The 25,824-nt window shown below is 39.2% G+C and overlaps 1 protein-coding gene across 2 annotated transcripts in view; it reads right to left on the reverse strand.

The window, feature by feature from the left end:
• The window catches only part of DYM (dymeclin), a 334,042-nt gene that overhangs the window by 132,207 nt on the left and 176,011 nt on the right, over nt 1–25,824 (reverse strand). The window contains exon 14 of one of the 2 annotated variants that reach the window (XM_045065612.1): nt 12,137–12,301. The exons of the other annotated variant lie outside the window; for it this stretch is intronic. Within the exon in view, the coding sequence (XP_044921547.1) occupies nt 12,137–12,301 (165 nt within the window). The remainder of the gene's footprint in view (nt 1–12,136; nt 12,302–25,824) is intronic. 2 annotated transcript variants of the gene reach the window in all.

Below are 25,824 nucleotides of genomic sequence, written 5' to 3' on the forward strand. Positions count from 1 at the left end.
GATGTGGTTATTTGGAAGCTGAAAGGAAGACCATCCTCATTGGTAGTACACAATCTAAAAAAGACTCTTTCCTGGACCCGACTTTAGTCAGGTTCCTGAGTATGAACACCTTCCATCCCTGGACATGTCCTCTAGGAGCCCAGTGTTAAGCATCCTGTCAAGCTGATTTGGGCAGAGTCCCCCCACCCTAAATATCTGATTAAATATTCATCCTCTAAAATCCCCCCAGGTCATAGCTAATAGCCCTAGCCTGCCTTCAGTAAGAATCCCGTTACATCAGTTTAGTAAAAAATCACCCTACTTCCGGTCACCTGGGTGGCTCAGTGGGTTAAGCCTCTGTCTTGGGCTCAGGTCATGATCTCAGGGTCCTGGGATCGAGCAGGGAGCCTGCTCCCCCCTCACTCTGCCTGCTTCTCTGCCTACTTGTGATCTCTCTCTGTCAAATAAATAAATAAAATCTTAAAATAAAAAAAGAATTACCCTACTTTCTTAATAATTTTCCTTCTGTGGACACTCACCTCCCCCCAGGTTGCTGTTTGACTAGAAGCCCACTTTCCTTTGTTGTAGTCAGAGTTGAGAGCCTAATCTCTCTCCCCTATTCCAAAACCCCACGGAAGCAGTCCCCCTCAGTAAGTCTGCCTCACATTCTTCAACAAAACCCAGATAGGAGTACACAGGAGATGAGTATTCTTAGTATGTCATCGGTGGGTACGTCGTGGTACAAAGACAATGAAAGAGATCAGTGAGTCTTTAAGATGTGGCTGTTCATAAGTGAGAAATTCCCCTCAAGAATATGGGTACAGGGGCACCTGAATGGCTCAGTCGGAAGAGCGTGTGATTCTTGATCTTGGGGTCATGTGTTCAAGCCCCATTTGGGGTGTAACAATTAGTTAAATGAATAAAAACGTAAAAAAAGAAAAGAGTATGGATATAGTTGCTACGCCTTCTTCAGGGCAAAACAACAACAACAACTTTGGATTTATAGCTCTGGTCAAACTTCTAAGTGGCACATGAGTACCCAGGAAGCAACAGGGGATCTACTCTAACAGTATTTTGCCCCCAGTGCAGTTTTAAAAAGCAAGCAGTCTGCATGTACTGTCTGTTGAACAGTAAGTTAAGCCCAGAAATGACCACATAACAAGAATGCAGGCAAACAGAGCAAAAGGAGAATAAGAACAAACGACCCAAGAGTCACTCAGGGGCACGAATGAATTGCATTTACAAGTCTGGAATCAATGCCTCTTAGTTTCTATCATGATTCTAGCTCATGAGGACCCTCTTTCAGTGGAACCACAAGTTACTAATGTACACCCATTCGGTGCAGACACAGGTTATTATTGTCATCATTATATCCACAAGAGGAAGGGAGGGACTAGAAAATCAGACAGTGAGGGCAAAATAAAATGTCTCTAAACCATGGTAACAGGAAATGCCACAGACTCTTGCAACAGTCACACCAAGTGTCATACAAAATTTTGTAGCCTGGACACCTCCTGTTGCAGTTTAGTGCCTAGGCACAGAAATCCAAAGACACTGAGTGATTCTTCAGAAGGCATATAAAAAAAAAAAAAATTTAGGGGCGCCTGGGTGGCTCAGTGGTTAAGCCACTGCCTTCGGCTCAGGTCATGATCTCAGGGTCCTGGGATCGAGTCCCGCGTCGGGCTCTCTGCTCTGCGGGGATCCTGCTTCCTCCTCTCCCTCTCTCTGCCTGCCTGTCTGCCTGCTTGTGATCTCTGTCTGTCAAATAAATAAATAAAATCTTTAAAAAAAAATTTGGTGAAAATTAAGGCTCTTTTCTTTCCATTAAATCAGACTACCACAATACATTGCTTCAATATCTTGCTTGCTGTGGTAATTTTGTTACACAAGGAAACAGCAAGAAGGAACAAACAAACAAACAAAACAAAACCCACAGATGATTGCCCATTGCATTTCACTGACCAGTATTTAATCCACAGTGAGGCTCTCCAACCTGACCATTCAAGGCTAGTAGAGACTATCGTACAATCAGCTAACCAATGAAAAGTATTCCCCAGATGTGCTTTTCTTATTGAACATGTTGAAATAAATAAATACACCAGCAGCCATGTATTCACTGGTTCTAGATTGATTTGTTGATACTTCCTTTACTTTCTACAGAAAAGATACTAACTGCTACCTTTAAATGTGATTTTGTAAGTTCAGGACTGAGGGATAGGAGATGAATCCTAAAAGCTGGGCCTACATTAACAAGACACAAATTGCTCTCTCTGCCAGATTCCCACTGCTGCCACAAGCCCTGTGTGCTAGGATGGACAGACCACATATTAAATTATTCAATCTTCTACTGTCAGGAGTAATAGGACTTGAATTTCCTACTGGCTTATACTTTTTGCTACTTGAAATGAATGCACATAAGAAATTCCTAGCATCAGCCTCAGGTACAACAAATTTAACAGACATTTAAAAACTCTATATAAATGTTATCTGGACTAACACACACATGCATATATAACAGTTAACTATACTTCTAAATCCCTAGGAAAACTTTTTATTTGGTTTGCTTGTCTAATGACAGAAGAGTAGCACAACTGGTAGACACTGAATGGAGGAATAACAAGGGAGCTCTAAGACTTTAAGTCACTATTAGAAATTATTTCCAGTTGCAAACTGCTTGTTTCTTTTCCTGGTGGCAAGTAAAATGTATAATTTATTCTCTGGGGTGCTTTGTGAAATCTGGTTAAAAATCCTTTGAGAACAGCTTGTATCTACTATTACTTTGAGAAAAAAAAAAATCAAATCTATGTCAAAAATTAACACCAAACTTGGACATCTGATATGTCAAAGTAAGGATTTTTGTAAGGATTAGTAGCTTTGAAAATCAGGAGAGATTACATGTTTAGACAGTAACAAGCACACTAAATGGTCCATACACAGAATTTAGAGGAAGAGAAATACAGTTTTGAATTTCTGGATCTATAACCTACACTCCAATTTTAAATTTTCATCAGTTTTATGAACTATCTCCAAATGAAATTGTGAGTGTGCAGAGAACAGAAGTTCAAGACCTTAAAAACAATTAGTTTAAAATATATAATCATCAAACAATATCAGATTTGTAGTGGGCTTTTTAAGATGGGTTAAAATAATTTGAAAGGCAAAGTTACTTCATAAAATCATACTGTTGTTAAAAAGTTTGATGGGAGGCAGTAAAATGTTAAAAATGGGACTTTTAGGGCCAGAATATTTGCATTTCCATATTGGCTTTACCATCTTCTAGTGAAGTATTAAGACAGCCCATGCATCACTTCCCTTGCGTATGAAATGGGGATAATTAACAATCTCAGAGAGCTGCCTCGAGGATTAAAATAAAAATAGTTAATAATTAGAACCATGTCTGTTAAAGAGCAAGAGCCCAATAAGTAGTGGCTACTACTAGCATTACTGGGCAAGGAAAATATTTTGTATGCATGCTCCACGATACAGCCTTTAGAAAATCTATACTGTACATCTCAAGTTCATTTAAAAATTAATTTTTAATGAACTACCTATTATAGACAGCTAGTTCATAGAATTGTTACAGAAAATGAGCGGCCTGTTGGAACACATCTGACTCTAGTTTAGATCAATGTAAGAATGCACGTGGGACAAATGCCTACGAAAATGAGGTCCTCTTCAGTTCCCATTCCAGCTCAGATCTGCAGGGTGGAGACTAAAAATGTAACAGGAGTGAACTGAGATTTTTAAAAAATAGAAGCAGCTATCTATTGAGAGTAATTCATTCTGCACACGTATGATGAGATGCGTTTTTCTCTCTCTCTCTCTCATGCGGTGACACTCAGTGAAGATGAAACTGATCAGAGTAGAGACTCTGAGAGACTTGGGTTCTACTTCTGCTTTGTTGTGTGGTCTCTGCCAAACCATTTAATTTCTCTACAGTCTCCTCTGCTTCCTCATCTTTTGTAAGATAGAAATTAGTAATTTTGTTGTCCATCTAACGTAGAGGGACGGTTTTAGAACAAATGCCACTCCTACTCAGGGCCACACTGAAAAGAATTTACCTTCCTCATCGCAAGCATGACAACAGAGTTACTGAATGCCAGTATATTACTTCAACAAACGTTAACTTCTGATTTATGTCACCACCTATTTAAATTCTGGAAGTCAAACATATGTAAGGGCTGGCATTATGACGTGCCAACGCATGGAGAGTAGGCGGAATCACTTTTCTTCCATATATGGGAAACCCTGTAAGTTTCAGTCTCTCGGACATTTAGTGACCAAGAATATTTCTCTAATAAGCAGTTATGCAACTCTGCATGTCTGAATATGCACACGGAATTCCCTGCACATGGCAGCCCCAGGCTAAGAGCATCCAATGGAGGGGGAGGGAGGGAATTTTGTACCCTCTCCAAGGCCTCCATACACAGTCTAACCTCCAAGAGAAATTTTAATTTGTTATCTGCCCTGTTCACCTTCAGGAACTCTGGTTATACCTATACACCCACAGGTAAAACGCTGTGATGTGAGTGCCTCCTTTACCAACGCTCTATACCTGAGAACATTTGCGGGGGAGGAATCACCATTTTTTTGGATCACATATGAATTTCATATTGTTTTTCCCTAAGATTCTGTCACTTCTTTCTAAGTTTGTTTCCATATGTCCAAATTCTCATAACATCCTTTTCCCAGAAGAAGTATCTTCTGTTATGTTTTAATTATTGATTTAATCTAAATTTCTTCCCTCTGGACAAATGCTGTACAACTGGGTGATAGTTCAGGGCCAACGACCATGGCAGGCTAAAGAAGCATTTGTTTCAAGTGGGGTTTTAATGCCACTGTTGGTCTTCAATAAATCTTACCAATATTTGTAGACGTAACACACTGAAAACATTTTTTAAAAACATTTCCAAGTAGGGATAGTATAACAAATCTGTTTGCTTCACTACTAAAGAATTTTGAATTAAAAAGGAAGTTAAATAGAATTTTTAATACATACTGTGATATACTTTCTTATTTCTTATCCATATTTCTGAACCTTCATTCTGTTACCACTATTACGGCCGGTAGCCTCCATAATTTATTTATGCCAAAGGAAAACTGCAGGGGTGGAAGGTGGTGATAAAGCTTGTTAAAACTACTCTATTTTCAGGTTATTTTATAGTATTGTGTTTAAATTTCAAGAGGCAAAATTTAAAGTAAAATAATTTTACTTTTCCCTTTGAGTTTCTTCTGCTTGACTACAGCCACCCGAGAAAATATTATTTTTGCATTTTTACGAGGCACCTTTCAAAGCATACTGATACTGATTTGATGGTCATGGTTTACCATGTAAATCCAAAAAGTAGAAAGTCTGTAAAATATTTAAGGAAAGAATAATGAATGGCATATGCCAGGCAGTTTTACTACATAACTATAGAAACTATCACCAGGATACTTAATTATCTAATTATGCTATCTTGAATGCTTTTTTGAAGATGTAGTAGCTTTATTTATTTATTTGTTGAGGGAGAGGGTGGGGGGCAGAAGCAGCACCTCAAGCACGCCCTATGCCCAGTGCAGAGCCCAATGTGGGGCCTGATCCCACGACCCCAAGATTATGACCCAAGCGGAAACCAAGAGTCAGACACTCAACCGACTGAGCCACCCAGGCGCCCCTGCAATAGTATTTTAATAGGATTGCCATCTTATTGCTTCTAGCCAAGAAATCTCTGAAGAGCGGCCATTTTGTGGACCTAAGTATCACATTAGGTGCTAATGATGAGCGGACTAAAATCCACACATTTTCTGTCCACCTGGAGCTTACAGTGTACTCTAAAAGAGAGAGAGAGAGAATGTATGTGTGAGCAGAAACATGGTATCAAGCATAACAATGGATTTAGGGATAAGGGAAAAGCCCCATGTAAGGAAGTAAGAAGTGTAGAAAAAATGGAGTAGAGCAGAGAAAGAAACATTCTGAACATATGCAAAGGCCTAAGACAGGAAAGGGATCAGCAAATCCTGGAAAAGAAAGACCGTTGGTGTGGCTAGAGAGTGTGTCATCCCAAAGACAGAGGGTGGCCACTGAGGCCATCAGAGCAAGGAAGAGACGGAATCTGATTTCGATTCTCTTCAGATGGTTGCTTGGTAAGGGACTGGGGGTGGGTGGTCTGTACTGAGAGCACAGGAAACCACCACTACACATGAGGTGGAGATGGTCTGGGATGGTCTGAGCTGGTGTGGCTGGCAGCAGGCACAGAGAAAAGAGGACACGTTCCATTTACATTTTAGAAACAGAACAGAAATGGACAGAGGATGGATGTAGGAGGTGAGGGAAAGAAAATCCTGATGATTCTCAAGAGATGGGCATAAGTGTCTTGATGGCGGGAGACACCACTTGCCAAGATAGAGGAGACAAACAGAAAAAGTTTGTGGAGAAAGGTTTAAGAGTTGGCCTGGGAGATGGGGTGTGAGAGGGGCGAGTGGTGATGTTAACGCTGTGGCAGCTGACAGTTTGGGGTTGGAGCTCAGAAATGCAGCTAGAGTTGGTCATTTGGGACATACTGCCACATGGATGACCTGTAAAGTCATAAAAGGAGATGAAAATGCCTGAAGTAAGAGCTTAAGTGAAAAGAGGGGAGGGCCTTAGGAGCAGGCCTTAAGGAATTCTAATATTTACAACAAAGGCCTAAAAAGAAATGGCAAACCTGTGGGAACAAAGCCAGGAGTACGCTGTCACAGAAGCGAAGAGAAGGTGGTGGGCAAAGCCATCCACCTCAGCTCTGAGACCAAGCAAAGATGGTGGCCGGTTTGTCCAGAATGCACCGCCGACGATTCATTCTTTTAATTCTTGAGAAAAGAAAATCCCAATCCCCAAACCAGAAAACATGCATTAAAAGAGTGATTCTAAAAATATTTAAATACATATTGTTTATTTTTCCCAACTTTTCTGATCTGAATTTACCTGCTCTGTTTTGTCTTATAGGCACTGAGTACTAAAGACGTAAGCCTGAAGACCGAACACCACATTACAGAACATAGAATAAGTTTGATGACAGGATCAAGTAGTGAATATGTAATTCAAAAGGAAACCATAATGGTTTAAGTGGAATAATGCATTTCATTTCATGCCACAGAAGTGGCACAGAAATCAATAAAGCACAGAGCCACAACAGAATTATTAAGACAGTATCATATGCATGAAAAATTATTACTATGGCTTCAAATATTTATTCATGACAGATTTAGTGAGTGGTATACACTATGACAAGACCGTTCTAGTAATTTAAAAAAAAAAAACAAACCTCTTTTGAGGAAACTCATTAGAAGATTGTCCTAGATTTATGCTTAAGATGTAATCCTTTTTCAAAGCAATCAAATGGCACCAGATGTCATTTTTCTAAACCACAGTATAAAAGACATACCAAATGACGAAAACACTCCGAAATTTTAAAGTACTACAGTTTAGACATGATTTAACATTGTGCTTACTTAGAATAATAAACCAATTTAGTCAGAAAAACGCCCCCCCCAAAAACTATAAAAATTCTAAAATATGCTGAGAGAAATTTTCTGTGATCACAGATCAAGGAACTATGTCTCTTTCCATAAACCACTGTATGTCTCTGCCAACTAATAAAATGATATTACATGATGCTGGTGAAGAAAAAAAAGAAAAAAAAAAGAAAAACCAGAGATACACACTTAAATTGTGGCAGTGGAGGGAGGGCAGAGAAAAAACAAAGGAGAAACTTATAATTTAAATTTACGTAATTTTTAAATGCTTAAAAATTTTCTTAAAATTTCATGTATACTTCACTAATTTCCACAACTATTTGTATATATCATCTAGTTCTTGTCCAGATGCATATAATATATAGTTGTTTATAGCAGTATATAATTTTACATTCTTTCCTCACTTAACATTATATCAAAAGTTTTCTGTATTTCTATTTTACTTCATAATATTTTTCAAGGCTAAATCATATTCCCTTGAGTTGACAGAATGTAGTTTACTTTACCAATCCCTTATTTGGCTCCTAAATATAACTCTTTCCTAGAGTTAAGTTATTTCCGTAGGATAAATCCCAAGACATTAGCATTTCAATAATTTTTGGCAGATATTTCTTTATATAAATCCACTATTTTCTACCATTTTTTAACCTTACATATGCAATTTATGCAATTACAAAATAATCCAGGATTATATCATATCTCTAGTATAGTAAAGCAATTTTTTAAAAAGATTTTATTTATTTATTTGACAGACAGAGATCACAAGTAGGCAGAGGCAGGCAGAGAGAGAGGAGGAAGCAGTCTTCCCGCAGAGCAGGGAAGAGTCAATCCAAGGGCTCAATCCCAGGACCCCAGGATCATGACCTCAGCCAAAGGCAGAGGCTTTAACCCACTGTTTAAAAACAAATTTTAAAATGGTTGAAAAGTTATCGGCAGGTGGACTTAACGGGACAATCTAACATTGAAACGGTAAGAACTCCACCGCCTCCTGAGATTGGAAGCATGCAGAAGCATTCTCTCAGAGATGCTATAAAAACACTTTTTATACTGGAAAGAAGTCTGCAGTACAATGACCAAGGTTTCTATCTACAGCAGTAATTCCAGTTAGACTAAGGCAAAGTTCTTTAGGGATAAACTGATACCTCTATCCAGGGACTCAGTTACATTTTAAACACTGCGCACTTCTGGTGAAACACTTTAAACCAAAGCTATCTGAGACGGTGCAGTGAGTGGGAGATGGCTCCATTCAGGCGTCTGGCTTGCTCTGCTCTTCTTGTAACACAGTTCTGCTGAAAGAAAAATCGGTCACCTGCAGACTAGCATACATTTGACCACGTGTCCGCGTGGATGCAGGATGTTAGTCATCTACAAAAGAACACAGCACAAAGGCGACCAGCTCTCTCCTTTTGTGAAAATCCCATGGTGAAGGTTCCTGGCCCCCAGTCCCAGACTGCATGAGCTGGCACGTGCTGGCGCGGGAAAGCTGGTGTTGGGGGGTCATTGCCTTAACTCTGGGGCCTGTGTCGCCAACTACTGTATTTCCTCTCGGCCATTCAGAAAAACTGGTCTGGGCCTGGCAGAACTTGGGGGCTGAGACAAAGTACATCTGTTGTAACAGGCCTGGAGTAAGGTGAGGGAAGACGGCTGACAGCCAGAGAGGGGCAGGCTGGCAAAGGGACAGCATTTCGAAAATGCCATGAAGCTCTCTCAGACTATTTCCTCAGGGGATCTAGCTGATCTACCACAGCCTGACATTTCCCAAGGGCTTTTCAGTCCTGAGGAGGGCCTGCCCGGCACTGAAAACAGACCCTTTGGAGGTACGGACCCCCACCTTGGCTGGGAGTACTGAACACCCGCCCACGGATGAGAAGGGGACCAGAGTGGGCAGGGGCCGAGGCACTGCAGGAAAGGTGCTAAAAGAGGAAACAGAAAATGTGAAAGAAACGCTGTTCCAACTTGGAAACAAAGTGCACTTCAGCTCTGCCAGGAGCCGGGCGAAAGGGGCTCAGGAATCACAGGCTGCTTGGGCCCTGTGCTGCCTCTACCTCTCCTCCCCGCACTTTCTTCGCGCCTCCTGACTTTGTCTTCCTGGTCCCTTTCCCTCCACTGCCTTGTAGCTCTCCAGGTGTCCCCGTATGCCTCCCTCCCCTGTCTGTTCCTGTGATGGGAGGGCTGTGACCCCAAAGACAAGTGGCTAATGGCCTCCATCACAAATGGCAAAAGGCCCAAACTGCTGCCACTGGTATTAATGCAGGTGAACCGCGCAGCTGTGTGAGGTGTGGTCAGACACATAAGGAGGGCTATGACGGATGCTCTACCGATGAGGCTTGGCGTCTGGTAGGACAGACGTGTACATGAAGACATACACAGAGGAAAGACAGGGGAAGTGCAGTTGATGGCAGCCTTACGTGCCAACTTGGCCAGGCTATGGTACCAGTGGTGTGGCTGAACACCCACCAAGACACTGCTGTGAAGGTATCTGTGGGTGGGATTAACATTTGTAATAAATGAGATTAACATTTATAATCAGCCAACTTTAAGACAAGCAAATTATTCTCTATAATGTAGGTAGGTCTCCTCCAATCAGCTGAAGACCCTAAGAGCAGAGACTAAGGTTTCCCGAGGAAGAAGAAATTCTTTCCCAAAATTCTAACACAAAAGTCCCGCCTGGGTTTCCAGACTCCTGCCCTGCACGGTGGATCTAATATTTAAGACTGCAACATCAATGCTTACCTACATCTCCAGCCTGCCCCAACAGATTTCAGACTTGCCAGCCAGTACAGTCCAAAAGCCAGTTCCCTAAAGTAATTCCCAATCTTTCATTCTCTCCGTACACATGACTGCACGTGTGTACATCCTACTGGTTCTCTTTTTCTGGAAAAACCTTAGTCAGGTAGGTACGTGGTACATAAGGGCAAGAATAATTAATGTTGCCTGTTCAAGAGGCTCAGTGAGGAGGGGCAGCTCTCTCTGTTCCTTGTAAACAGACAAGTTCTGTCCCTGACTCATAAAACTCTCACTTACCCAGTACTCCCTCACTTTACCTAAGTCAACTGAAAGTAAATGGCTTTGCTTTGGTAAATTCTCCCATATTATATGCAAAAGAGTTTACTCTATTATTTTCACTCACTTTTCTATCTCTGATTTTTTTGTTTGTTTCTTTCTTTCTTTCTTTTTTTTTTTTAAGATTTATTTATTTGACAGAGAGAGTGCACGCACGCACATAAGTAGAGGGAGTGGCAGGGAGAGGGAGAAGCAGGGTCCTGCTGACCAGGGAGCCTGATGCAGGGCTAGATCCCTGGGATCATGACCTGAGACAAAGGCAGAGGATTAACCGACTGAGCCACCCAGGCACCTGTGACTTTTGATTTCTTAAAAATGTCTCCACTGACTCAATAAGAATCTGACCAATATCATTATGAGTCTACAAATGTTTCTGCCACCAAGAACATGCTGTCAACTTAGATATCTGTCACACTATCTTCTCCTCTTTTTTTTTTTTTTTCTTTAAAAAGATCTTATTTATCGCCTCTTGGCCTTCTGGCTAAGATCAAGTGTAAAAGATCTTATTTATTTGAGAGCGAGAGAAAGCAAGTGAGAGAAAAGTGCACAAGCTGGGGGAGGGGAGGAGGGAGAGGGGGCAGCAGACTCCAGGCTGAGTAGAGCGCCGGACGAGGGGCTCAGTCTCAGGATCCTGGAAGGCAAGACGCTTAACTGACTCTGACTGAGCCACCCCACCCAGGCACCCTATCTTCTACTCTTAAAAATCAGAATGTTTTCACTTAGATAGCCTGTGTAGAGTAAAGCTTTTGTAGGTTTCTTCACCTGAAAAGATCTACTTTAATTTAAAACATCTGCTACTTTCAGAAGGTGTTTGTGGGGCTTTTTCCTTCTTCCTCTTAGTCATTCCACGGAGGAGACAACCTAGCTAACAATACAGGGCTGGCACAGAAGTCTTCTCTGACTTACAGACATGTGTGTTTAAAATGCCAACTGCAAGTACAAGGCAGTATAATGTCAAACTATCCCTCCATTTTGGTGCACGACAGACGCCAAACAGCAGGTGGTGATTTTCTCTGATACTTGACATCAATGCCTTGTTTCCTTCTTACTACACCCACCGTTGTTCTGTTTGATCTACACTCATCCATGACACACTGCACTTGCTGATTTTATAACCACTCTGTACACAAATAAAAGGAGGAAGAAATACAAAACCCAATGGATAATTTCTACCTTCTTATAAAATCAAACCTGCTTAGCTGAATGTGCTTCTATCAAAACATGGGGGAAGTGCCAGAGCCAGCTCTCAGGAGAGAACTCAAAATTCACGTGTAATTAATGGCAACTGTAGAGTCCATTCATACACAAAACAGAGTGCTCCTGGCTAGTATATATTAAATCAAAAGATTCCCAAATGGAGCAAAGTCTAGGAAAGTTCTGTAAAGTTGCACGACAACTGTGTGGTTGAGAGCTATTCTCTCTCCCCTGAAACATGAAGTACTTAACAAATCCCAGCCATTATTTTAAAGAATTATTTAGCATCATTTCAAATATAAATTATCATCTGTCCTCATTTGACTGGTACGCGTCCCGTTCGAACATGCAATCAGTAGTCACGGGAGCATGCAGCATGCAGAAAAGGGACAGCAGAGTTAATAACCTGGAAGCATAGGATCTGAGAATGTGAGAGCAAGTTAAAGACAAGAGTTCCTCTCCATTGTCACTGAGGGTCGAGAAGCAATGCTGAAGCGTAGAACAGTGAGAGTGGGGGAAACACAGTTTGTCCAACACATAAACATATCTCCGCAAGTGGCGGCAGGTATAACTGAAAGACAAAGGAAAAGGAGAAAAGGAGAAAGAGAGGAGTTTTCCTTCGAAAAAATAAACCATTCTCAGTGTCCTCAAAGCCCTCTGTGGTTTTCCACTAGATGGTACCCAAGAAAAAACAACTGTTAAAAGAGAGTATTAAAAAGATAAAAAAGAATACAAGCAACACGATTTAAAAATGGGTAAAAGATCTAAACAGATACCTCATCGAAGAAGATATACGAAAGGAAAATAAGCATATGAAAAGATGCTCTACATCATATATCATTAAGGAAATGCAAATTAAAACAATGAGATACTGCTACAAACCCATTCGAATGGCCAAAATCCAGAACACTGACAATACCATTGCAGGGAAGGATGCCGAGTGCCAGGAACTCTCCTGGCACTGGTGAGAATGTAAAAATCATATGGCCATTTTGGAAGACAGTTTCAGCTTTCTTACAAAATCAAACATACTCTTACCATACGATCTAGCAATCACGGACCTTGGCATTTACCCAAATGAGCTGGAAATTTCTGTCCACCTAAACACCTGCACATGGGTGTTCACATCAGTATTCGTAATTGCCAAAACTTGGAAGCAATCAAGAGGTCATTTAGTAGGCAAACAGATCAACTGTGGTACATCCAGAAGATGAAGATTATATTCAGAGCTAAAAAGAAATGAGCTATCAAACCATGAGAAGACATGGAGGAATCTTAAATGTGTTATTACTTAGGAAGGAAGATAATCTAAAAAGGCTACCTACTGTATGATTCCAACTCAATGACGTTCTAGAAAAGGCAAAACCCTGAAGAAGGTAAAAAAGATCAGTGGCTATCAGAGGTTAGTGGGGAGAGAGGGATGAACAGGCAGAGCACAGAGGATTTTAAGGGCAGTGCAATATTCTGTTGTTGTTGTTTTTAAGATTTTATTTATTCATGAGAGACAGAGAGAGAGGCACAGGCAGGGGGAGAAGCAGGCTCCCTGAAGAGCAGGGAGCTCGATGTGGGGCTCAATCCCGGGACTCCAGGATCATGACCCGAGCCGAAGGTAGATGCTTAACCATCCGAGCCACCCAGACACCCAATATTTTTTATGAAACTGTAACGGTGGATACATGCCATTATACATTTGTCAAACCCATACAATGCATGACACCAAGAATGAACCCTAACATAAACTATGGCCTCTGAGTGATACTGGCATATCAAGGGAGGTTCATCAATTGTAACAAACGTATCACTTCTGGTGTAGACAGATGATAGCAGGGAAGGCTGTGTGTGTAGGGTGACGGGGTACATATGGCAATTCTCTGTACTTTTTGCTCCAATTTGCTATGAATTTAGAGCTGCTCTTAAAAGGCTATTAAAAAGTGAGGGGGATACACTAATGGGGGAAAAGTTATAAAAATACAATGGTGTAATTAGTTAACCATATGAAATCTGCCTTGCTAGAGCAAAGTGGTATGAAAGATCCTCTCCCCACAATACTATAAATACGTTCTTGGAAGACAGGCAATAATAGTCCTGCCATTTGGAAGATACCACAGTAGAAGGAACATGGAATCAGGAGTTGGAAAACTTTAAAATTTGGATCCAGCCAGCCACTGGAAGTTTTGTGACAGTGAGGATTTGATCTCTCCAAGCCTCAACCCCACAAATTGTAACACAGAAGTAAAAATATTAAATTATTCCAAAATTTTGAAGTGATATTTAAAAATATAAAAGAATTATTATCATCAGAGCAATTTCACTCACGCCACATTTCAGACCACTTGAAAAGAACAAGTTTGAAAGAGGGAAATGTCAAGTCAGTCTGACAAGGTGAATCAACAAAACCATGAACTTAATTAACATCAACGGATATGCTTAAACTCCTAGTCGCTGAGAACCTTGTCTAAAAATGCATGCCGAAAGTACACAAAGTTCCCAACTTTTATTTTGGGAATAAACTAATAAAACAAAATTAATACATTAAAAGATTAGAAATAGACACATTTCCAAAACTTGGGACACTTCAATCACCCACTCAACCTATTAACCAGCCCATCCACTCACTGGCAAGCAGCATCTACTATACGTGGCACGTAGGAACTATGCATGGCCCTGAAGATGGCATGAGGAAGAAATTACACACAATTCTTTCCCGGGGAGATTACAAGATAGAATCAAGACACATATTAGACAATAATAAAAGTCACACCGAAACTGTGAAATTAACAGTCTTTCTCAGTTCAAAAAACAAATCAATTTTTAAAAAAATTGAAGTATAGTTGATACAGAATGTCACACTAGTTTCAGGTGCACAACACAGCAATTCAACAAGTCTACACCCTATGCTATGGTCATAAGTGTAGCTTGCACCTGTCACCATCCAACACTATTACAATACCACTGACTACATTCCCTATGCTGTACCTTCCAACCCCGTGACTTACTCATTCCGTCACTGGAAGCCTGTGTTTCCACTCCCTTCACCCCCTGCCCTCATCCCCTTACTTCCTTTCCCTCTAGCAATCATTAATTTGTTCTCTTTTGGGTCTATTTCTGTTTGTTTGAAAAAAACAATCAGTGTGTTGTTGTTGTTGTTATTAATAAGAGACAGTGAAGTGCAAGGGAGGGGGAGGGGGAGAGAGAATCCTAAGCAGGTTCCATGCCCATTGCAGAGCCTGACATGGGGCTCGATTCCATGACCCTGAGATCATGACCTGAGATGAAATCAAGAGTTGGACACTCAACCGACCGAGTCACCCAGGCATCCTGAAAAAAACAGTTTTTAAAAATATAGTGATTCTAGTCCAATGACAATAAAATAGGGTGAAACATCCAAGAATAATGTACAAATATCTATGAAGAAATCTTTAAAATGGTAATAAAAAAATTTAAAAGAAGTGATAAAATGGAAAGAAAATTTTAGATAGGAAACTCTAGGATTATAAAGTCACCAAATGTTCAGGTGTCTAAAAATTCATATTCTCAAAAATATCAAGAGTTTTAAACAAAGAAACAAAACATGTTAATTCTGAAGTCCATATAGAAAATTAAACATTTAAGAAAAGCCATAAAATACTGAAAAAACTATAGTTCTAAGATGAGACTAGTTCTACCATTTATTAAAAAAATATTTAAAAGTGGGGCGCCTGGGTGGCTCAGTGGGTTAAGCCGCTGCCTTCGGCTCAGGTCATGATCTCAGGGTCCTGGGATCGAGTCCCGCATCGGGCTCTCTGCTCAGCAGGGAGCCTGCTTCCTTCTCTCTCTCTCTGCCTGCCTCTCAGTGTACTTGTAATTTCTCTCTGTCAAATAAATAAATAAAATCTTTAAAAAAAAAATTTAAAAGTAATAATAATAATAATAGTAGTTCTACCATATATTTTTAAAAAAAACTGTAAAGTGACATTACCAGAAACAGTTTAATACAGTGCATGAGTACAAGAACACTAGAAGAGACTAAAATAAGATGAGAACAGAGTACAAGATAAAGGTAGTATTTTTTTTAAAAAACTGGTTTTTGGTTTCTTTTTCTTTTTTACTTAAAAAAAAAAGATTTTAATTATTTATTTGAGAGAGAGAATGAATGAGGGGGAGAAGGCCAGAGGGAGAAGCAGACTCCCCATGGAGCTGGGAGCCCAATGCAGGACTCGATCCCAGGACCCTGAAATCGTGACCTGAGCCGAAGACAGTTGCTTAACCAACTGAGCCATCCAGAAGCCCTAAAGGTGGCAGTTTGTTTTTATTTTTTAAGATTTTATTTATTTGAGAGAGAGAGAGAGTGGGAGAATGAGCAAGGAGAGTGGCAGAGGAAGAGGGAGAAGCAGGTTCCCCCACTGACCAAGGAGCCCAACCTGGAGCCTGATCCCAGAATGCTGGGATCATGACCCGAACTGAAGGCAGATGCTTAACCAAGTGAGCCACCCAGGCACCCCAAGGTGGCACTTTAAAACAGAAGATCAGATGAATTATTCAGTAAATGGTATTGGGATAGCTGAGTAGGTAACGAGGAAAAAACAGAGATAACTCTTAGCCTCTCCTCCTAAATCAAAAGAAATTCCAGGTTGATCAAAGATTGTAAGGTAAAAATAAAACAACAAAAGTTCAAAAATAAGCCATATACTTGAGTACCATTAAAAAATGAGTCATAAATCTGACCACAAAAAAATGGAAAATACAGAAGAGAAAATCACTTTTTCACTGTACATTTTTTGTACAGAATGAACTTTCTGCCATTTTCATATATCATAGACATAAATTAATGACTGAATAGTTTTTAAAAATGGAAAGGGACACAGGAACAATTATTTCAGAGGGAATATGCTAAATGCAGGGAGACTTGGTCAAATTCAAGAATCCGAGAGGAGATCGATATGGCTGGTGTATATTGGAAAAATGGTAAAGGTAAGGTAGGTTCGTGCAGTGCCTTGCGAGTTATAAGACTTATCCAACATGGAAACTAATGAAGGGTCCGAGCGGGGAGCAACCAGATATGGCTTACTTCTTTTAAGATGTGTTTCTGCAATACAAAGATAAAACTGGCAAGGGGCAAAAGTTAAAAGATACAACCAGAAGCACCAGGAGTGGCAAAGCAAAGATCACGGAAGAGCCCGTTCCAAGATGACACAAGTATTGCTGACGATGGCTTAGAGCAGGGGACAGCACACTCAGAACTTTCGGAGGTAAAATCAGTGGGCCTTGCTAACTGATTGGAATGCGAGATGGTGTCAATGGAAGAAGATACCAAGAATAATTCTCTGATTTCTGGTATTAGGGGATGAATGAAAGTATATTTTCTGAGATAAGAGAAACCAGAGGAGGGATAGGTTTTATGGAGATGATGAGTTTAGTTTTGGATATGCTCTGTTTCAGATACTGCCGCTGTGAGATGTCAGCAAATGCTGCTACACATGTAAGCTTGAAGCTAAGAGAGGTGTGGACTAACCCAGAGATAGAGGTGGACATAGACACACACATAGATGGAGGTCAAAGTTTGGAGAACGTATATGAGATTACGTAAGGTCAGAGGGAAAAGACAGGAACCGGACTAAGAAATTCCAGGATTTACAAGCTAGAGAGAGAGCTGCTGGTGGAGAATACTCACTGGTAGCTCGAGAAGTCGGAAGAAAACCTAAGAATGTTGTGAGAAGGTGTTTCAAGAGGGCCATGGTAAGGCTATACCTTTAAGATGATTTCCATCTATGCAAAGCATATAAATTTTCAACTTTCAAGCTGTGTGACTGAAACAGTTAACACATTCTTGGAAAAGGAGCTCCTGTTCAATTTAGAGAAGTTCCTTCCTCTTAATTTAATTATCTTGAAATATTCTTTATTATTATTTAACAGAGATTAAATGGAAATAGGCCTGGTGATTAGCAGACGCATGAGAGATGTAGTCTCATTATGAGAAAAATCCTTTGGTCCCACCACTTTTAGCTTACAGGGAAAAAAAAAAAAATGAAAAGAAAACAAAAACCCAAGAAATGACCAAACAAAATACAACTAGTTCTTAATGATTATGTTTTAATCACAACTCTATCATGAAGTCTGCCTTAGTATTTTCACAGCAACTGTAATAATGGTAAAAAATGAATTCAAAAATGTAGTTAGTCCTAGACTTTGACACTGTTACTTTGAATTCAGCTCAATTAATCTGTATTCCTTAAATATATATCAAGGCACACCAAAAAATGGTCTTTTGATTACATTATGCTGTCATTATTAGCTTGAGCAGCCACTGGATAAATAGTATTTATTGCTTGATAAACAAGATTTTAATTATGAAATTATTTTAAAAGCATGTAGTCTACATAAAATCTTTCAAAATACATAATAGATAAATACATAATGTATAAAATCTACATAAAATCTTTCAAAAGAAAGGCACAGTTAAGAAAATGGATTTAAAATCGCATGTTGCACTTCAGCATTTCACAGCTATACCCACCAAAAGCGTGTATTTTCTAAATACACTCTCATTTTAAAATATTCTTAAAACATAGTGGTAATATTACTATTACCTTCTATGAACTGAGCAGTATAATCCTTTTTGATGAGCATAGGATCACAGTAAGTTTTTAGCAATTGCTCATATCAAGCTGGTGACCAAACACACCTGCATTACAGAACAAACTTACCAGTCCTTTATTTTGTAACTGATCTTTGTAATTTAAGTAAGTAAATGTCATCTTGCTGAGCCTGACTTCATTCTAAAATGTAAAGCTCATTTTGAATACAGATTCTCTCTCATCCTCAAGACTGAGAATACCTTCATGATTTCTTCTAAGAAAGTTATTAATAGAAGTACTGAATAGGAACAGGTCAAGGACAGATCTAGAAAAATGCACTGGAAATCTCTGTGTCAGCCACTGGGCCATACACAAACTTACTAAGCAACAGCTGTTTGAGATATCTTTCAGCCATTAAAATCTGAAGAAGAATCCGAAAAACAAACAAAAAAACAAAAACACTTTCACATTTACTTCTTTTTCTGACCTCATATTCCACTGTGATAATTAAAGAGATATCACAATCCCCCCTTAACAAATGACAAAACTGCAGAATGAAGGAAAGAAATGACGACACACAGACTGTCCCGTCACTTAGTCATGGAAGAATTCCACCCAGTGGAATCCATCCACAATTCAGTCATGCTCAAGGCCAGAGGCTCCTGACTCCAGGAACCAACAAGCTCAGTACCCTGTTCTCTGGAATCCTGTCCTGTCCCCACCCACTTCTCCCAAACCAAAGTCTTAAGAGGCTATAATGTCTAAGACAAGGTAGGGTTAAAAAGGTTTTTAAAAACAGGTTTATAGTTAGCTATTTTTATTGAGTCCTGGAAAAGACTCGGACTCAACCCACCAAAGGAAAACAAAACTTTAGAAAACATAAAAACTGTGTTAACGTAGTAGAGATTCACATTTTGAAGCAAGTGGATCACAGTTAATATTAACAGTAAAGAGACACCATGTATCTCCTGATAGGATCACAGCAGAGCTTAAATCTTATGCTGAGGAATCAAAAGAATCCAAATTGAAGAGTACTACACAAAGAACAAAAACAAAAAATGTTCCATATTCTTCAAATTTTAAAAGACAAAGGAAGGTGGAGGAGCTGTTCCACACTAAAAGAGATAAGAGAGGGCAACTAAATGTACCATGATTCTGGGATTAGATCCCAGACCAGGAAGCGTTCGTTACAAGGTGTTTCTTTTTTCTCTAGAAAGGAAATTAGTGGCATAAATGGCAAAATTTGAGTGTCTACAGACTAGACAATGTTAATTTCCTGGTTTTGATAAATGTTTTTGTTTTCAAGAAATAGACACTGAAGTACTTGGTGGTAAAAGTAAAGGTATATCGCGTCTATAAATTCTCAAATGTTAAAAAAAAAAAAAGACACAATGCAAATGTGGTAAAATTTTACCATTTCAGGACTCTAAGTGAAAGGTGAATGAGAAAACTTCATACTTGTTTGCAAATCTGCAATTTCAAGATAAAAGGTTTTAAAAAATGAATACAGTATTAAAATTGAAAGTCATTTTTTTAATATAAGAAAGAAAACAGAACTAAATCTTTTCGATATACTGAATAATATCCATTTTAAGATTACGACATTCAAATCCAGAGCACTAAAATGTCACTCTGACCTCTATACTTAAAGCTTAGGACATCAGAAAAACTAGAGCGTGGGAAGTAAGCAAATGTGGTCTGGAGCTATCCCATAAAAAACAGTCACTGTTACTTAAGAGTTGCATTTTCAGAAAAATTAAATTTCTTTAGTGCCTTCTTATATGAAAATATCCAAGATTATGCAATGTATAGTCGTGAAATGTTATTTGATATGGCTATGCTTCACCAAAGTAAAGTATGAAAATGTTCTCTTCTAGAACAACAATTAAATCTGTAAAAGATCTCTAAAGCCACCAGTGAAGAGTGATGCTTTAAAAAGATCCCCGAGTCAGGCTTTCTAATAATGTATTTTACAGCCCTTTGACAGTAAAATTATATTCTCATAGCAACTTTTTATTAATTTCTTTTAATGATTTATATGCTTAACAAACTTTCAAAAAAAATTGAGGTTGCCAAGGAGATTAAACTTTTGGGGCTATCTAGAATATTATGTGCATCCCTTTCCAATGTCTATTAAAAAAAATTTTTTTTTGGAAAAAGCTTGTTGATAAATTCATTAGTAGGTATAAAATACCAAGAAATTACATTAGTAATGAATGCTTAGCACCTCTATGAAGAAAATTACAAAAATCTACCATTGGGCATAAAAGAAGCCTTGATTAAATAAAGAGACACCAGCATGGTTCTGAATGGGAAGATAAAGGACACCATGATCCTTTACAGACTTGAAATCCCACTAGGATCATTAATTGAATTTCTACCCAGTTATGACACCTGGAAATAGAAACAAAGTCCAACTTTGTCTCTACATGAGAGCCTTTAAATATATGAAGAAACTGTAAACCTCTTATTTTTTTTTCTCTGATTGATATTAAGCATCTTTTCTTTCATCTTTCGTGGGCTATGGTTTCTAGATTCTTCAGTCTTCTTACTCTCCTCTGGAGAGTCACGTTGATTAACTTTTCAGCAGTGTAACAAGGGCAGAGAGGAATATTTTCTTACTGACAGTATTTAGAATTGCTGGCATATGACGATGATAAAGAAGCAAACTTTTAGTCAGTTTTATTATAGTTTTAAAATTCTTTACAGATACAAGACGGAGCATTGCCAGAATCACTGGTATCATCCCACCCTTTGTTCTTAAAATACGACAACATAAGTGAACACATTATTCTAGATGTGTTCTGGGCAATGATGAGTAATTTATATTCTATTAGTATACCTTTAAATTGTATATGTTCAAAAACTAAAATCAAAAGCGGGGCAGCACCTGGGTGGCTCAGTTGGTTAAACATCTACCTTGGGCTCAGGTCATGATCTCAGGGTCCTGAGACAGAGCCCCAGGTTGGGGGGGGGGGTCCCCGTTCAGTGGGGAGTCTGCTTCTCCTCCTCCCTCGTCCCCCCACCTCTCTCAAATAAATAAAATCTTTTTCTAAAAAAGATTCTATTTATTTATTTGACAGAGTGAGATCACAAGTAGGCAGAGAGGCAGGCAGAGAGAGAGGGGGAAGCAGGCTCTCTGCCCTGCATCAGGCTCTCTGCTCAGCAGGGAGCCTGATGCGGGGGGCTGGATCCCAGGACCTTCAGATCATGACCTGAGCCGAAGGCAGAGGCTTAACCTACTGAGCTACCTACCAGGCGCCCCTCAAACAAATAAAATCTTTAAAAAAAAAAAAAACCCTAAAAATCAAAAAGAAAAAATTTCCTCAAACTGAAAACCAAAACAAATGATTTAACTGTATATTGAGTGATAAAAGTACACAAAGATTTAAAAATTATAACAAATTATTTTAAGATATAGAACTGATCATATATATTCAGTGGCATATGTTCTAAGGACAGAGACAAAAAAATTGTAAACTTCATTCACTAAGACTTAGTAGTAATGTTATTATTACCTTGAAGCAATTAGTTGTATATAGAGAGACATACATATATGGAGAGAAGAATAAAGAGAATATATTAATGCAGTTCAAAAAATCAAATTGTAATTTATGTTACATAGCCTTGAATCTGAATCAAAACAGTATGAACTATCCTTTACCCTTTTCAAGAATTGGTATTTTACTAGTTTTGTCCACTGAAGGGCTCTGAAAGAAATGGCAGACGCCATAGCAATTAGCACCCCGATCACCCACCACCAACTTGTGGCCTCTAAATTATCATTTAGATAGAAAGAAACCAGAGCTTCTTGAAAGAATGGTGGTTTCAGGAACCTGGGTGACTCAGTTGGTTAAGCAACTGCCTTCGGCTCAGGTCATGATCCCAGAGTCTTGGAATCGAGTCCTGCATCGAGCTCCCAGCTCCACGGGGAGTCTGCTTCTCCTTCTGACCTTCTCCCCTCTTGTGCTCTCTCTCACTGTTTCTCTCTCAAATAAATAAATAAATAAAATCTTAAAAAAAAAAAGAATGAACGCTGGTTTCTAGGTTTGAGGCAGGAAATGTGCAAGACAAGCCTGACGCATTCTTTTGGCCTTAGAGCAGGAAAGCAGGGTAAATATCAAAGAAGGAAAGTGTCCTATCAAAAGACAACATAAGAGTCTCCCATTGGCCAAAGATGGCACATTCAGAAACCAAAAAGATTACTCTGCAAGTGATTGAAATATATAGTATTTATATAAAAGATGAAGAGTTCATAATAAAACAACTGAAAAACCAGAAACCAAAATGTTTTGTTTACTACTGAAGGTAACAAGGACATTAATCATTCTTTCTGAAAATTAAATATTAAAGGAAAAGAAATAAGCATTAATGCTATCTCTCCAAGCAAACCTACTTGGGAAGAAAGAATTCTATCTAAAAAATATGTGCATGATATTATAATTTAAAAATTTCCTGGGGCATCTAGCTGGTTCAGCCAGTAGAGCATGAGACTCTTTATCTCAGGGTCATGAGTTCGAGCCCCATGCCATGTGTAGGATTACTTAAAAATAAAATCTTAAATTTTTTTTTTCCTTTTGGCAGCCTGTAATGAAACAACTAATTCAATAAAAGATCATCAATGGATGAAACCATCACATGAAAGAACACTGGGGCAATTTAGAAGGAAGGGATTAGGCTATCACCAACTGAACCTACCAATTAATCTTAGTATCTCTGGGATAATTAGACATTATATATCTTTTGATACACTGCAATATGAAATATACAGTAATGCTTATGAAGAACTTTAGCCAAATCAATGCAAGTAAAAACAAATTAAAGGGCATAGGAAAATGCAATCAGATAAACCCAGAATGTGGGATATTCTATAAAACAACTGATTGTTGATCAACTTGTCAGAGGTGTGAGTTAAAAGAAAAGAAAAAGAAAAAGAAAGGTGGGGATACAGGTCTAGATCAGGGATCAGCAACCTTTTCCTAAAGAGCCAGATAGTACATACTTTAGGTTTGTGGGCTATACCGTCTCTCTTACAACTACTGAACTCTGAAACTAGTGCAAGAAAACAGCATTAGACAAGATGCAAATTAACAGTCATTGCTGTGTTCTAAGAAAACTTTATTTTTAAAAATTCTGACCCTGCTCCACATTGAAATAATCCTGAGACACAACTATTTAATGTGCTGTGAAGACCTCAACTGAACCCTGATTTGAACTAACCCAAAAAATGAGGTGTTTTTAAATCAGGCACAATGTGAATATTGATTTGGTATCAGATTAAGGAGCTGTTAATTTTCTTGTGTGGACAAACGAATCACACCGATGCAAACAGGTAACAGGTGCTACAAATGAGAACTAAACATAGGGAGACTTCAACGGACCATACAGGTAAAGAAAGATTTCCCTACGAAAGTAATGATCCAGCCAAGATTTACAGGATGAATAAAGACAAGCAGGAACAGAAAACAAGCAGAAGGAACAAAACTAAAGATCTTTGTGTTGACCTGGAGGGAAGGAGCAGTAAAAACAGCCAGACTACAGATGAGTTTGGTTTTCACCCTGAGAACAGTGAGAAGCACAAGAAGGGTATTAAGCCATCTCAGGATGAGATTTGCATTTTGAAAGGATCAGTCTGGCTGCAGACTGATGGGCCAAGAGCTGGTAACGGACCTCACGGAAGTTACTGCAGTGGGATTGGGAATCAAGGCGATGCGGTGAAGAGAAGGGGCAGATATGACAAAGTTATTCACATGACTCAGTAAAGAATGTGCTATGGTAGTGAGAGGAAGGGACAGTCAAAAATGACTCCCGGGCGGGGCACCTGAGTGGCTCAGTCAGTTAAGCACAAGCCTTCAGCTCGGGTCATGATCCGGAAGTCCTGGGATCTGAGACCCAGCCCTGCATGGGGCTCCCTGGTCAGCAAGGGGTCTGCTTCTCCCTCTCCTCCCTGTGCCCTCTGGCCCCCACACCCCTGCTTCCGCTCTCTCTCAAATAAATGAGATCTTTAAAAAAAAAAAAAAAAAATTAACTCCCAGGCTTCTCACTTACATAAAAGGTGATGTCATTCACTCAGAAAAGAAACAGCAAAAAGGATCAGGAAGGGCAAGAAATGGGAAAGATTTTCATTCTAAACACATTGAGGCTTGTGATAACTCTGAGGAACTTGAAAGGATGGTATTAGGTATTTGAATGGACAAAAAGGTCTCCGAGATTCAAAGATAGGGTTTAGCCTGGAGACATGTTTGGGAGCCATATGGGCTGGAGTGGCTAAGATCATAGACATGAGGAGTAGAGAGAATAGAAGGGGGTCGAGGAGTGACCTTGAGAAATGCCAACATTTAACAGTATCATAAGATACTGTTTATTTATTTATTTGACAGAGAGAGAGAGAGGGGGAGAGCACAAGCAGGCGGAGCAGCAGGCAAAGGGAGAGGGAGAAGCAGGCTCCCCGAGAAGCAGGAAGCCCAAAGTAGGGCTCGATGCTGGGACCCTGGGATCACAACCTGAACTGAAGGCAGTCGCTTAACTAAGTGAGCCACCCAGGCGTGCCTCGTAAGATCACTTTAAATCTAGATTGAGGAAGACGACCCTTCACAGAATTTTGAGAAGTGGCCAAAAAAAACAAAACAAAACAAAATAAAAAAACAGAACACAAATGCAACAAAAACAAAAACACAATGAAAAGAAAAAGACGAAACCAAGAAGAAACTGTCTTAACGAAGAGTAGTTAACAGTCAAACACAACTGAGAGGGCAAATAAAACAGAAATGCCCACTGGATTCACTGAGGAGCAAAGGACTGAGGTTAGTAACGTCCAAAAATGCCATTCGTTAAAACCCAACCCTGGGTATAAGACTTCTTAGCTTCAATCCCACTGATTAGGTCATCCACATGCATTAAATTTCATTAAGTTTCTAGGGGAGATTTTGACAATCCCCAAAATTTATAAAATAACTCACACAATTTTACACAGTATAAAACTTCTAATACGATGTGGACATGTCATGACATCCAAGAAAACAAGCAGAGGAAAATCTGAGACAAATGTCAGGAAAGTACACAACAGTGGTGTAAGCACAGCCCTTGAATCATTTAACTCCTTGGCAGCAGAAGTCATTTTCCCTGGAGGTAAATCTATTGCCAGCAATGAAGTTCCTGGGAATCTCTAGTATGAAGGATGAACAGACTGGCCCAAGCGCCAGAAAATATATTGAAAGGAACAATCTAGTGCTAGCTCAGAAGAGATGAAATGATCTCATATCCCACTGCCAGATCTAGAAAGTAAGAAAGATTGTAACAATAAAAAAGGATCTCTTTAACAATAAACATTACAATGTAAACATTTCTACGATTTATTTTTCAGTTGCTAAAGAAATCAAAATAAGAAAAATCCCCAGGTTTGTGTAACAAACATTTTAATCAACTAGAATGTACACTATCACCGACACTTGAAATTTAATCAAATTCTCTGCTGATTTAAAAAATCTTCCAATAAGATCTTTCATCCTAAACTAGCTACTTATTTTGGGACACACATGCA

This window comes from Mustela putorius, unplaced genomic scaffold, assembly GCF_011764305.1.
Source record: "Mustela putorius furo isolate JIRA1106 unplaced genomic scaffold, ASM1176430v1.1 tig00003858_pilon_pilon_pilon, whole genome shotgun sequence".
NCBI classification, from domain to species: domain Eukaryota; kingdom Metazoa; phylum Chordata; class Mammalia; order Carnivora; family Mustelidae; genus Mustela; species Mustela putorius.